This window comes from Vidua macroura, chromosome 1 (genome assembly GCF_024509145.1).
Source record: "Vidua macroura isolate BioBank_ID:100142 chromosome 1, ASM2450914v1, whole genome shotgun sequence".
Classification (NCBI taxonomy): Eukaryota; Metazoa; Chordata; class Aves; order Passeriformes; family Viduidae; genus Vidua; species Vidua macroura.
Window position 1 is genome coordinate 130586719 of NC_071571.1, and position 13927 is coordinate 130600645.

The 13927-nt window shown below is 36.6% G+C and overlaps 1 protein-coding gene across 2 annotated transcripts in view; it reads right to left on the reverse strand.

Annotated features, from left to right (window-relative positions):
* The window catches only part of RAD54B (RAD54 homolog B), a 62454-nt gene that overhangs the window by 14974 nt on the left and 33553 nt on the right, over positions 1-13927 (reverse strand). For both annotated transcript variants that reach the window (XM_053981553.1, XM_053981545.1), the window contains exons 4-7: positions 8449-8649; positions 5476-5763; positions 2917-3079; positions 2007-2232 (exon numbers count right to left, since the gene is read on the reverse strand). In XM_053981553.1, coding sequence (XP_053837528.1) covers positions 2007-2232; positions 2917-3079; positions 5476-5763; positions 8449-8649 — 878 coding nt within the window. The remainder of the gene's footprint in view (positions 1-2006; positions 2233-2916; positions 3080-5475; positions 5764-8448; positions 8650-13927) is intronic.

Consider the following 13927-nt stretch of genomic DNA (forward strand, 5'->3'; position numbering starts at 1 on the left):
AAGTGTAAATTCAAAAATGCTGAATCATAAAGCAATGTAGACCTGTAATTAATTATTTTTCCAGATATTTTGATTTAAAAACCAAATCAAAACAACTCCAGTAAGAAATAATACTCTGCAGACAGATAAAGGAATTAGTCTCTCAAACACATCACAAATGCTTATAATAGGAATTAACAAGACCTAAAAGCAACCTTAGTGGGGATGCCTGCATTTTAAAAGTAATGTTCTCTACATGGCATTTGCATATTAACATAATTAAACTGTAATCACATTTTAAAAGCAGATAATATCCTGGTGTTTTTAAAAGTCTGAAGGGCTAGGATTGGTTTGTGGCATTTCAATGTGAAAGTGAGGAAAACATTTTAAAAAGTCTAAAAGTCTACCAGTTCTTTGAAGGTATTCCTTATAGACAAGAACAGAGGAAAATGCTTGAGACAAGCTCTTTCTTTTAAGTTGTACTGGAGAAATAACAGTATGGTAATTGCTGTTTTTCCAGAGAAGATAGACAGTAAATTATTTTGAAATACCTCATTATACCCCAGGCAAGTCATATTGTGTCTTCTTTTTGCATGACAGTGTATTCTGTGGTATTTGAGAACACAGCTGTTAAAGCTGCTGAGTGTCCTCAGTCAAATAGGTCCAATAAGATGAGTAACAGTTTTAAAGTTACTTAAATTTAAAGAAAATGAAAGCTACTGTAATTTTGGGGCATAGTAACTGTCATCAAATTCAGGCTTTCTCCTCCCAACATTATTCATAAAAACTGCAAGAAAACGTTTAATTATCTCTAACTAACCCTTTAGGTTAAAATGTTGCCATATTATATTTTGCCTTGTATCCATTTCTTTTAGGAAATTTCATACCTCCCATCCCAACCTATATTATACTACAGCTCCTGACAAGTCAGTTTGCTTCATTTCCACAACCTGAAACAAGTTACTAAGAAAGCAAATGATGCAAAATGCACCTATTACGTATGCATTGTCTTCAGTGGAAGATCAACAGTTTCAAGAGTTTGGCAATAATGAGTCAAATTTAATGAAATATTGTTACAAAATTTTGTACAGTCTACCAAGAAGTAAATGTCCACAGAAAATTTCCATTTCATCTGAAATATTAATTTTTCCAATAGGGATAATGCAAGAAACTAAAGGCAAATCTGGTTGGTGTAAGAATTGGATAACCTTTAGAATGAAGTACTATTTGTTTCATCAGTCTACCTGTATGAAATTATTATATTAAAAATAATTTTGGAAGATAAGTATCTTTATCTTTGTTGCAAGAACCAATGGAAGTACTACAAGGTCTCCACTTCCCTGGAACTTGTGGATGTTAATGCCAGCAGGAACAGCTTCACTACAGGAGGGGACAGGGATCAGCATCATCCTGCTTCTTAATGAGATTTGTACTTGTCTGCATTCTTCTAGAGACAGAAGATAGTCTCATTACCTAAAACTGAGACTCGAGGCTTGGTAACTCTTGAGACTTTAAATCATCCCAACAGAGATCTAACTCTTAACTGTGACAGTAAAGGGAATAACTTTCTGAAGTACCCCAAAATAGGCAGCCAAAGCAAATGAGAAGTTTTCAGTACAGAACAAAAGCAACTACCAGAGAAACAGAGCACAAGCTAGATGCTTTGGTATGTAAAGCAGGGAAGGTGTGCACCTTGATACATAACAGAAAACTCCTTAAACTGAAGAGGCACAGGTAGGAGCATGTCACCTTTTACAATGTCAAAGGTGAAACCAGAAAAAATGTGAGAGGGACATATGATCCATGTGAGCTTGGGTTATGACGTTATGACCTGGTAACTGACAGCAAAATACCCATATGGACAATTATCTGAAGAAGAAATAAAGTATTACAAATAAATATTAACAGAGAATTACTAGGCTTGGTCTCCAGTTGAAAAAAAAAAAAAAAAGGAAGAGGAAAAAACACCATAATTCCTATAGTCTGAGCCAATAATGACCTATTCCCCTTTTGGAAATAAATCTTACCTGATCAACTGCAAAGACTTTGATCCTTTCACTTCCCAGCCATTTCTGAAATTCTTTTTTCCAGTTTTTCACCAGACTCCCAGGGGTGACTACCAGTGCTCGCTTTAGTACAGGTTTGCATCCATAGGGCCCTTGACGCAGAAGAGTCCAGACAAGTGCGATGCACTGCAGGGTTTTTCCTAAGCCCATCTCATCAGCCAGAATAGCTCCAAACCTGCCACTAACTCTGTAAGAGGTAATGAGGCGCTGGGATCATTCTAACAGACATATCTAGAACTACCCACAACTGCTTTAGGGATTTGCTTCTGTGCTTGTTTTCTGAAGTATAAAGAACCTATTTATACTTATTATGTCTCCTGTAGGTTTTTATGCAGTTAACTAGAAGATCTTGGAATGAAAATTCTCATTTTCTACAGTAACTCATTAGTCCTCTAAAACTAAAGTTTAAATCTGCCTTTAGAACTAGAATTATCCAATACCTTAAGGAATCTATGACTTAGGAAAACACTTTTGAAAACAATTCTGTATTTTTTTAACAGGTTGAAATAACATCTTTTTTATTCTAAATGCCAGAATTATAAATTACATTAATAATTTTGAATTATATGAAATATGAATCCCAGAAAGCAGTGTTTTTCAGCATGGCTTTGATTATATCTGTGTTTACAAAATTTGGTATGTAGAAATGACAGGCCTTTTGGTGCATTATCTTCTCAGGACATCTGGCAAAATGATGGCATGTGTGATGCTACATTTAGGTCAGAAAAAACTTATGCAGCCACTTTTAGGAGAAAATTACTAATATTAATTAACTGAACAATTGCTCAACACTTCCGAAGATGTCACATTTCAAACATGGGCAGGAAAATATTATAGGTATTAAAAGCCAAAAGGATAATTATTACCTTACCTCATTCCCATTACACATTCATATAGAAATATAATTCCTTCTTTCTGATGTGGGCGGAGATTATTTGCAATGTAAGGATCTACAACTACATCCACCACAGGAAAACCAGCCTTATTGAACATCCACTGATGACTTGCATTTGGTCGTGGCATAACCAGAGAATCTTCAAGTTCAAAGCATAATCAAGTATTACACAAAAGCATTACTTTTACTCTGTTAGCAAAACCTATTAAAGTCAATGATCTAATTACTGTTAAAAATACTGTTTAATATATTGACCATTCTCAGACTGAAAATGTGTTTATAAGTACCTAGATTGCCTTCTACATAAAAACATTCTCTTAAAGAGGTTTTCCAAATAGTCTGTATTTTTCTCAAAGGTAAAGGTGATAAACTGAGAAATATGAGGGTTTTTTCCAGACGAGGAGAAACTGCCTACCTAATAAAAATTGCTTGATGACTTTGAATTCATAGAGTTAAATCAGAAGAAGCTCCAAAATACTTCTGAATTGAAAGTCAAAGAAAAATCGATAAACAATGACCTACATAAAATCTAAATACTACATTTCAAGGGGATATTCTTGCAGTAGCCCAGAAAAACTTCTCTCTCCAAGAAACAAAGATAAAAGCCACTGATTTGCTAAAGAAAAATAAGGAAGGATTGAGTGTGAGCTGAAAAAGACTACCAAAGTGCATGAATAAAAGAAGCTGACGACTTTGAAGACATACAGCAGCAAAGAGAGAATGAAGTGTTGAGCAACATCTGAATAACAGTTTTGCTTGCCATAATCTGTTTACAAACATGGTAATTTTACTACACAATGTCCAAACTTGGGTTGCTTCTGCTGCTGCTACACACCTTCATTGGGAAATTGTATTGTCAGAGGACAGAATGAGAAAGCAATTTATGGCTTCTGGTATTTTTATGTCACTAGAGTAGACCTATACTGGTAATTTATTTATGGGAATAGGCTGGTTGAAGGTTTATACCAGTCAGGGAGATTTTGCTTCCTACTGACAAAGGGTTGAGTTCTGATGGATTAAATCAAATTGCATGTGTATATATTTAAGAGCTAGTGGTGACAAAAAGATAACTTTTCTGACAAAAATTTGGATGAAAATGAGGAAGAAACAAGGTTTGGATAAACACTGGACTAAAAGCTTAGGAATTGTATGTGGAAGAGGTAGCTTTACATCTTTGTCACTGTGCTCTGTTCTGCTGGCTATCTGTTCTGTAGAAGCTACATTTTAATCAACTATAATCATAGACATCATGATGAAGTGAAAACCTCTGACTGTTCCAATATCAAGGTCCTGGTCTTGTAAAGTATCTCAGTAACATCTGCAAGAGGTTATGCAATCAGGCATTAAATAATGTGATTCCTAAGCCAACCTAAAGACTGAGAGAGTCCAACCTATTGATGTGTTGATAGCTCCCAAAATATGATATAAGGTCACCAGAAGTCACAGAAGACAACTAGAATAAAAAGTAACTTTTTAACAAATGAAGCAATTTAACAACTACCAAAGTTGTTAATTTATGTGCTGAATATATTGGCTTTTTTTGGTCAGATTTTCAGTTAGAATGCTAATGCAGCATCATCTTGCAATCTCAGGAAGGAACATCCTTAGACAAAATATAATCAAGTTAAATTAAGAACAGAAGCTGATGTTAATAAGGATGCTCTTTTATAATTATCACTTGACAAAGATTTCAGCATTTATTTACATAGCAGCCAGGTAACAGCTTCAAAAAGTCCCATACTATCAGGATATGATGTAAGAACTCAGATGGAGGTATTATAGTAAGAATGTAGAAAAAAAGTTGTGTTTTTTTAAATAAGCATTGCTCTGTTTAGCAATATTTTTTTAAGGTTCATTTTTATCTTCCATCTGAAAGATAGAGCTACCAGCAAAATATAGCTCCTATATGGTTTGTAAACAAAAGATTAGTTCTGCTTAGATAATCAACACCACTTACACAACTGCTTAACCAGCCTGTTCCTACACAATATGTGAACTCTCATGGCTCTTCAGCACATACTACTTCTAGCACTATAAAACTAAACATTTATTCCAAAACATATCTGGTTGAGTTTTAGTTACACTCATTGGATGTGAAGGATCAGGCATTGACAGGAGCAATTCTCTCAAAGTGGCACAACTTTTCTATTACTGATCCTCCATTGCAATTACTGTGCTGACACGTTATGGCTGTATTTCACTGACCCCAGTGGGAAGCTCGAACTCATCTAGAAGTTCTAGTATATGTCAGATTGTTTCAATGATCAGTAAACTCATTTTCCTTGGCAAAACTCTTAGAAAGTACTCTAATGTGTTTCCATAGCCATTTGTAACAACTATGAAAAACTTTATGCAGTGCAGAGTATTGTACTTGTTAGAAACACACATGACCAAATCTTAGCATGGTTAGATACTAGTACTGTATGTCAAAAATACTTCAGTAATACATTGAGGAACATGAAAATTTTGGTTACACATTCAATATTTTTTGAGAGTCAGAGGATGTTTAAAGAAACTTAAAAATTTCAATCTTACTTGTAGCATTTGGATCATGGCGAGGTTTGCGGCTTTGAGAATCTCTGAGTGTATTCTCTTTACGACTAGGTTGACAGACATTTTTGAATGGTTTACAGAATGGTTTTGTATTAGTTTGAGATAATGCAGTTGCATCTGTGTCATGAGTCCCTATTCCAGCCTGAAAACACCTGCCACTGCTGAAATCATCTGCTGAAATTACACCCATCACTTCAATTTCTTTTCCGCCAACCATCAGTGTTTGACCTTCATCAAGGCTGTCTAGCTCTTTAGCTTTATATCCAGTACCTAAAAGAACATAAAAATGAAATCATTAGGACAACACAGCAAGTACTACTTCCTTAACACCAGTACTCATCTGCAGGAAGGAAATACTGTGAAAGAGTAACTCATTCTGAAACATTTAATTGTTACACACAAAGCCTTCCCCTCCTTAACAGAGTCTCATGTGAGTTCTTATAATCAGAATTAGGTAGCAGAGTATATGAGCAAAGACTCAGTCATCCTCATCACCAACCAAGTCTACTGAATGTGAAGCAACTGTTCGAGAGAGATTTTAAAAAGTAGCCCCATATGGTAAAATCCAGCAGCATGCCTTAATAACCATCCTAGGTCCTTTTCCCTTTCTTTCATGCCCTCAAAAAAAAACCCACACAAAAAACCAAACAAAACACCAATCCCCCCCCACCCCAAAAAAAAACAGACCAAAAAAAAAGGCATGACTGTGTAGACCAGCAGTTAAATCACTCCGCTATGAAGAAAGAAGCAAGGCCTCCCAAGGCACATTTATCCAACAAACACCATACATAAAGTATAAAGACTCCTGGAAGCTGTTTGCAAAGCTCAAGTCCTGCTTCTAGGAATGTGAAAGATTGGAAGGTGAAGGTCTGCATTTGAATTCCTTTAGGAGGAAAAAATTACTGAGGTGTTTCACAGTCTAAGAGTGTAAGCAAGTGCTGAAAAACAGTCTGGCCAAGAGGGAAAAGGAGATACTTTTCTTCCTCTCCTCTGAAAGTATTCAGAAAGCACACAGTGAACCTTGTTTGGCTCTTGAAGGAACACTTGCTTTCAGGAAAGAGCTGAAGATGCCTGAACACAAAAGAATACATGTGTCTTCCTAAATAGGATGCTTAGGGAGGGCATTTATGATCTCCATTGCTCTGCATTTTTGTTTCCTGTTATTACCTCTACATAGCTTCACACTGAACATACTGAACACAGGTGTATCCCTGTGCAGGTTCGGGTCAGAAGAGTCTAATTCTACAACAGGATGGGCTTTAAGGGTAAATGGAAACTGAGAAGGCAAAAAGCAAAACTACAAGCTCAACTGTTTAGGCAGCTGCCAGAAATAACCTTTTCTGTAGCATACAGCAATTTACAAGAGAGCACGTCCTAAATTCTTTGCAATGCATTATTAAGGAATTAGGACATTGCAGAGGAGAACAGTAAGATGTTCTGCTGCCTCAAAAATGAGCTATAAGCTGTGCTGATTTTAGGCTCCCTTGTGCCATCCTTGATCCTGCCCTGGTAAGCCTAAGGAAAAAAAGAAAAATTCTTCCTTTGCCTTTTTCTTCCCATTTAAAAATAATAATCCCAAGAGCTCATACATGTTCACTATAAACTTCCCAGTATTATATACAATTTTGGAGGCAAGAACCACTGCTGGACCTTTCCTTCTCATTCAGTGAGTTAAATAATTGCAGAAGTTTAAGACTCACACTGCTTAAATTGGTCAATTTATTATTTTCTTAGAATCAATATGAATTGAAAGCAACTCTGAATAGGCAAGTTAGCACTAATGACATTGGTATTGTGCTCTCTGACACCATCAAACAAAACTTTTAAGGTTTTTTAAGGTTAAGTTTTAAGGTAAAATCACAATGTTCATTTTTCTATTGTGTTTGCTGCTAATTCAAGAAGACAGGACTTGAAAAAACACAAGAACAACAGGGTGGTGGCTGATGCATTCCAGGCATTACTCTCTTTCACTCTGCCTTCTTCAAAAATAAGCAAGTCTGTACATATATTGCTTTGCTATAAATAAATTCAAATTAACTTCTAAGTCACAGACTGATTTGCAAATCATAACTGCCTGGTCCTAACAAGGCTCACAATGTCATGAGATCACAATGTCATGATTGTAATAAAAGAGCAGAGAAGCCATATCTGACCTAAAATAAATCAAATTATGCTTTGCAGAAACATTGTCCAATCCTACTCCCTTACAGAATATCTTTGGCTCCATTAGCAAAGTTAATTCTTGCTTTGCTTTCAGTAAAAAATTACTGCTTAAAGTTGATGGCAGCCTATGGTTTGCAAGTCTTATTTTTAACTCTGATATCAACCCAAACTATGTCTTACAGCAGCAGCTGCTGCTAAAACTACAAGACTAAAAATTGCTACACAGTTGACTTTGACTGGGCTGGAAAATGTTGCTGTTTGCCTGTCTTTCCAACAAAGGTAATATTTTTAGCTGTTTGACTGGCTGAAAAGTAAAGATCCAACCTCTGAGGTTCCTGATTGCCCTGCTGCTGACTGGAATATCTACAAGCAACTTACCTGTATCTTTTCCCGAAATTTTAACTCCTTCACTTCTGCATTATGTGAGCAACCAAAATCAACTACTCATCTCTCATTTAGCATTTCTGCTGAATTAGTACAGCCATTGGTTTCCAGATTCTCTCTTTGGACTAGCATTTGGTGTTTCTGTGAATTATGTTATTCAGCCTGCTCCAGCCTCCCCCATGCATCTGCCTTATATGTAATAAATATAAAGCTGTCTTGCAGTCTTCCCCCCACCCTGAGAAAAAAGACAAACCAAAAGCAAACCCAAAATCACCACTGTTTTTTTCATCCTGCGGTCAACACCAGTATGAAGAACTAAAATAACTAAAGAGCTGGGTCTCTGTTAATTCAAAGCACAGTGATTTTCTGCAAGGTGTTCCTTTGAGCAAGTATGCAATTCTACAGTACCTCTGCCAATGTCTTTGCCTTCCATATCTTTCAATATTACTGACTTTCCTTTTGTAATAAGAATAGCATCGCCTTCCCACTTCTTGTGTTTTTTCTTTGATGCCTTACACCACACGACATTGAAATATTTCACAAGGCAGTCAGGTGCTTCCTGAGCTGCTTCTTCCTTTGCAGTCCCTGATGTTGGCAAATACAGTGCATCTAAAAGGGAAATAAAATAACAATGAATATCTCAGCTTCTCCTGATAAAGTGTACAGTCTTTTGCATTTCCAAAAAATCAAGGAAAATCTATACATTTTGTCTTATATAAACAAAGTGGTATATTTATATTTCCTATTCTTATGGTAAATTTGGATTGAGACAGAACACCACATAAGGACTAATCCTGAAAAAAAACTTAAAAACAAAACAACATTACATTGTTTCAGAAAGTATGTACTTTCAGGGAAATCAGATTACTTGTTGCATTAGTAAGTGACCTAATTTGACATATATACAAGACGATAAGAATGGGAAAAGAATAAAAGCAAAGGCTGAAACAAAAGCAAAAGGGAAATGACCACAGGAGAATATGAAAACAGGGTCCTCATGAGATGGTGCTGGGCAATGTTCTGGAAGCAAGGACGGGAACACAGAACTCAGAAAAGGGAACAAAGGAGTCCAGGAATCACATCTGGAGCTGAAGTCATCTGTATTAAGTAGCAGAATAACCATAACTGTAATAATACAAAATATAATTTTAACTTCTTTCTTTGCATCCTTCAAAAATAACTAATTGTGCAAACCTTGAAACAGACCATCTCTTGAGTATGCACCAACTCAAACACTGTTACTAGGCTTAGATTGATTAAGATCTGTCAGCAGTTACCCAGTTATAAGTGTCATGGATGTAAATATTAATATGCTATATTTAGGTTAATAAGGTTAAGAAATTAGAACAGACAGCAGTTGATTATAATATCAATTAAGAATAAACACATGCTTTCAAGAGTTAGCAATCTGAGACAAGTAATGGTAGAGAAGTTGCCAGCATTACCTAAAGGAATATCTGTAGCATTCCTTTTCAGCACATGCACAGCTTCAAAAGGAGAATCAGACTAATTTTCATTAAAATACTCTTGCATGCTGGTTAAAAGCTTAAATAGGTTCGCTCCTTTGATTCCATCTGGTATTCAACACTATACAAATCTGTTACAGAGAAGCACTTATGCCACAGACTAACTTTTCCAAAATTTGCAAGTGTGCTGGTATTTAAAGGAGAAGCAGCAAGAGGAAATTCTTGCTCACAGTAATAGTCCAACAAAGAAGCAGCTTTACCACTTCTCCATCAAGTCTACATATTCTTAAAACTTCGGAATACTCCTAAGTTACATGCCTAAAATGAGTGCAATTTTTTCAGACTAATGTTTACTGAAAAGGTATTATCTAAATGAAAAATGCTGTATTTATCTAGTTGAATTTCCTTTCCAAAACACTCCAAAAGTTGTATTGTCTGTAAAGAGCTACATGCTGACTGACGCAGTGCCTAAAGCAGAGAGGATTTTCCATCTGTAGATGTTTCTTCAGTGCATTAGCCAACATCTGTAGTTTCATGCAGCAGATGTGTCCCCATCTCGAAGGAATAACAGAGCAGCCACTGAACACTGGCACTTCACAGAAGGATAAGAATATGGAACAGAGTAACCCTTTTTTAAATGTAGGGAGTTCTTTTTAGATGAATCTTGGTAAATGAACCAGACAGTAACAAAAAAAGCAGCTCTGTAGAAGAGTTAAAAGGCTCTATTGGATTTTCAGCAATCACAAGTGGTAAGGTTTAGAGAAGTGAAAGAGAAAGGGGGGAAGAGAGGAAACCTGTACCTTGCAAAAGATTCATTTTATTCTATATTCAGCTTCTAATTGTAAATTGATTCAACAGATAAATACAAGATGGTTTTCTTTTTGTTTTTCAAACTGATTCTCTTAGTTTAATCAAAAACTACTTTCCTTATATTAAGATTTTAAACTATTACTGCAAGAACTGGAGATTTCACTGCAGAATTTTATTCTTCTTTCTTGAAGGATGGGCGTGCATAAACAAATGACCACCTCTTTGTCTCCTTCACTGACCTCCCACATGAGTTTCGTGACCCCTGAGATCTGTGTTATGGTCATTGCTCTTTTACTCAGGGCATCCTGGATGGTATTATCTAAATCAACAGTAGCTTAACTTTCAAGTCAATAACAAGTGTTCAAACTTTTCTTATCCCTGCTTCATTTAGAATAATTGGAAAACAAATAATTTAGAAACAAAGCTGGAAATTGATAGCCTTTTGTTATAGTGACTTTTGCTGAAAAAGATTTCCAAAGCAACCTGTCCCCAGTAAGAAGCAAACTGGGTACCAATATTCCGTGCGATACTACCATGTTCCTATGGGGAAAATGAAAAATTATAGCCTCTGCAATGTTCAGATTTCTTTCCTCAATTTGTCTTCTGAATTACCATAACTTCTGTTTACAGAAATATTCAATAACAATTTGTTTCTATGCTACATAAATTATCTTCCTTTTACCAATAACTACAGTATATTTTTAGATAAAAATGTAAGGTGGGTTTTTTTTAATTAAACATTTTTATGTAAAAATAATTACATCCTCTATAACAAAATTATCTTTCACATAATTTCCTTGCACAGAAAACCTAAACCTGTTCACCAACAATGCTGATTAGGTACTTGAATTCAACCTTCTTTTTATCTTATCAGTTTTGTTTGTATTCAGCTTCACATCTATTTAACTTTAAAGATTATTCCAGTACAATAGCAGAATATTCAGATCAGTGTCATGAGCTTTTCAGGAATTGAAATGAGAATGGTATGTTATACACAGGAACTAAGTTCAGTGTTTGATATAGGGGTACAGTGAGCAGTGTATTCAACAGAAACCCCTTGCTGCTCAGAGACCATAGACAGTATCTGAAATAGAGCTGGATTTGCTGAGACCCAGGAAGACAAACTGCAATTGTACCTTCTGAGCTCTGCTGTTAATCAGTTTGGAGTGAAAATAATAAGTAACAGCAACCATGCATACCCTGTGGTATGAGAAACATCAGGAAATCATGCCCACTCACTTTTCTCCCAAGCAGCCAAAAGCCCAGCCTGGCAGTGAGGTTTGCTTAACCATGAACAGTAGCAAGAGGCATGGCTCTCCTCCCAAAGGAAGGGCTTGGGAACTTTAAAGACACGGCTAACAAGGCTTTGAAAAGCTTCCTCAAATAAAGCTTTCTCTCTATGGTTGAGAAAACAAGGGCTTAAGTTTCAAGATATAAACCCATAGCCTCGTTGATATGAGGAAAAGTTTCAGCAGCCTCAGGAAGGTGATGATTTACAGAAATCGGGACGGGATCCAGGAGAGGGGACGGGAGCATTCCAATGGCAAACCGGTTTAACCAGTTTCTGATGAGCAGGATTTAGAGAAAATGCATCGATTAAGTGCATTAGGTTACTCCCAATGCAGCAAGAAAGCAGCAGCATTATGAAAGACTACCCGAGGTAACTCCAGCGCTCATTTTCAGGGCACTGTGGGCTGCGCTCGCGTTGCCGTGAGGAGAGGGGCATGCTCCAGTGAGCCGGGCACTGGCACCTTGGCCTGGGTGTGGTTTAATGGATGGCTTAACCCCATCCAACTGCAGGCTGCTGCCAAAGCCCATGAGCTCACCTTTCCTTCCCTCTCCAGTTCTGCTTCTCATCCACCAGCTGCAGGAAAGCCAGTTCAATAAATCCCATCACCAACTACAGCCAATATAGGGAAGGGGTATGTGCAGTTTGAACCAAGGAGACTGGGAGGCTGCCCATGTTTTTGTAGCAGCTGCTGTTAGGTTGGGGTGATTTTTAAACCATGGGTCCTGTGATACCCATCACCTTCACACCTGAACTTCCACAATGTAAGCATGTATAAAATGCCAGGTGAGTTTTCCCCTTATCTGCTCTTCTCAATAAAAAGTACTGTTACAATGCAAAAATACAGCTTAGAGAGGACAACTTTGATTAAAGTTGCACTCTATAGCACTAAGGAATTAAGAAATAGAGGGAGGCAAATTAAAAAATCTGAACTGCAGTAAAAGGAGACTGGGACTTTGAATGAATCACAGCCTAAACTCAATGCCAGTGCTCTGCTGTAGCCTCTGCAGTGACTCTGCTCAGGTGGCGTCAGTCTGCTCCATGGAGCCTGCACCATCTCTTTCTTCTGAGCAGAGGAAGTAACCGAAAAGTTCCTTAATTAATTTGTAACATTTTGAGAACAGACATTTAAATAGCAGTTTAATGTCTAGTTGCCTATGGAAGATCTATATGTCACACACTCCTCAGATATCCCAGGAATATTTAAAGAAATATGAGTCAGATAGCATTATCTTTCACTTGCAAAGCTATTTCAGTCTAATAATAAACTTAATACTATGCTAACATGTAAATGTATATCAGTGTGCCTCCAAGATGGGAAAAACAATGTAATAACTCTTCCCGTGGCACTTCTGTGAGACCTCAGGAGGAGTGCAAACAGCAAGAGTCAAGCTGGCTTGCCCTAAACCTACAGGAATCAATGACAGTTGGGATTACATTTCAGAGTCATTTGATTACAACCCAGTGCTTTGGACCTCTCTTTCCAAGACAAAATGTATTTGCATGTATGAGCATAGATAACAAACTCACCTAAAGACTGATATTTCAAGCAGGAATATTTTCTTTGGAAAATACATCATTGTTCTAAATGCAAAATTATTTTTAAAGAAAAATGCAAATGATAAAAAAAAATAATATTTTTAAACTTCTGTTTCAAAGTCTCTTAATAATCTGAAATGCCAATCAAACTAGCCTCTAGATTCCTGACCATGCAATACTATGAGGATTTCTTTCAGTAGATATTATTTTACAAAGCAAATAACTTTGCCAGGCCTTCATGAGTCCATAGTACATCTTCTATGCTACCTGCCTCAGTTTAAGCACACATATTCACACATATGCACAATGTTCATAAAAACTGGCAGTGAAAGAAAAATCACTGTTTATAAAAAAAAATCACAGATTAATCCAGTCTCAGCCACAATGAACTCTTATTTCTTGTAGAAGCTCTACTAACTCAATACTGTGGCAAAGAATCTAAAAATCTGCAGAGGAGATAACTTTTTTTTTTTTGCTAAGCTAAAACTTTTTCCATTCCTGAATGCTAAAAGCTCTTAGAAATAAATGCATTTTATACAGTATCTACAGCTTAATTTCTTGAGGATTACACACTGTACATGATCTAACTGAGGCCAAGAACAGGTTTCTCTGTAGTCACAGCTTTCACTGCTCAGACCAAAGTTGAGTTTCTTCCACAATTACAGCAGGGAATTTTTCCACAGCCCCCTCCTTCAGACCATGTTCCTCTCTCCTGACACTAAACAGGTAAGGATGGCAGAAGGGACACAGACCAGCTGCAAGGAAAAGCAATTTTGGAGATGAA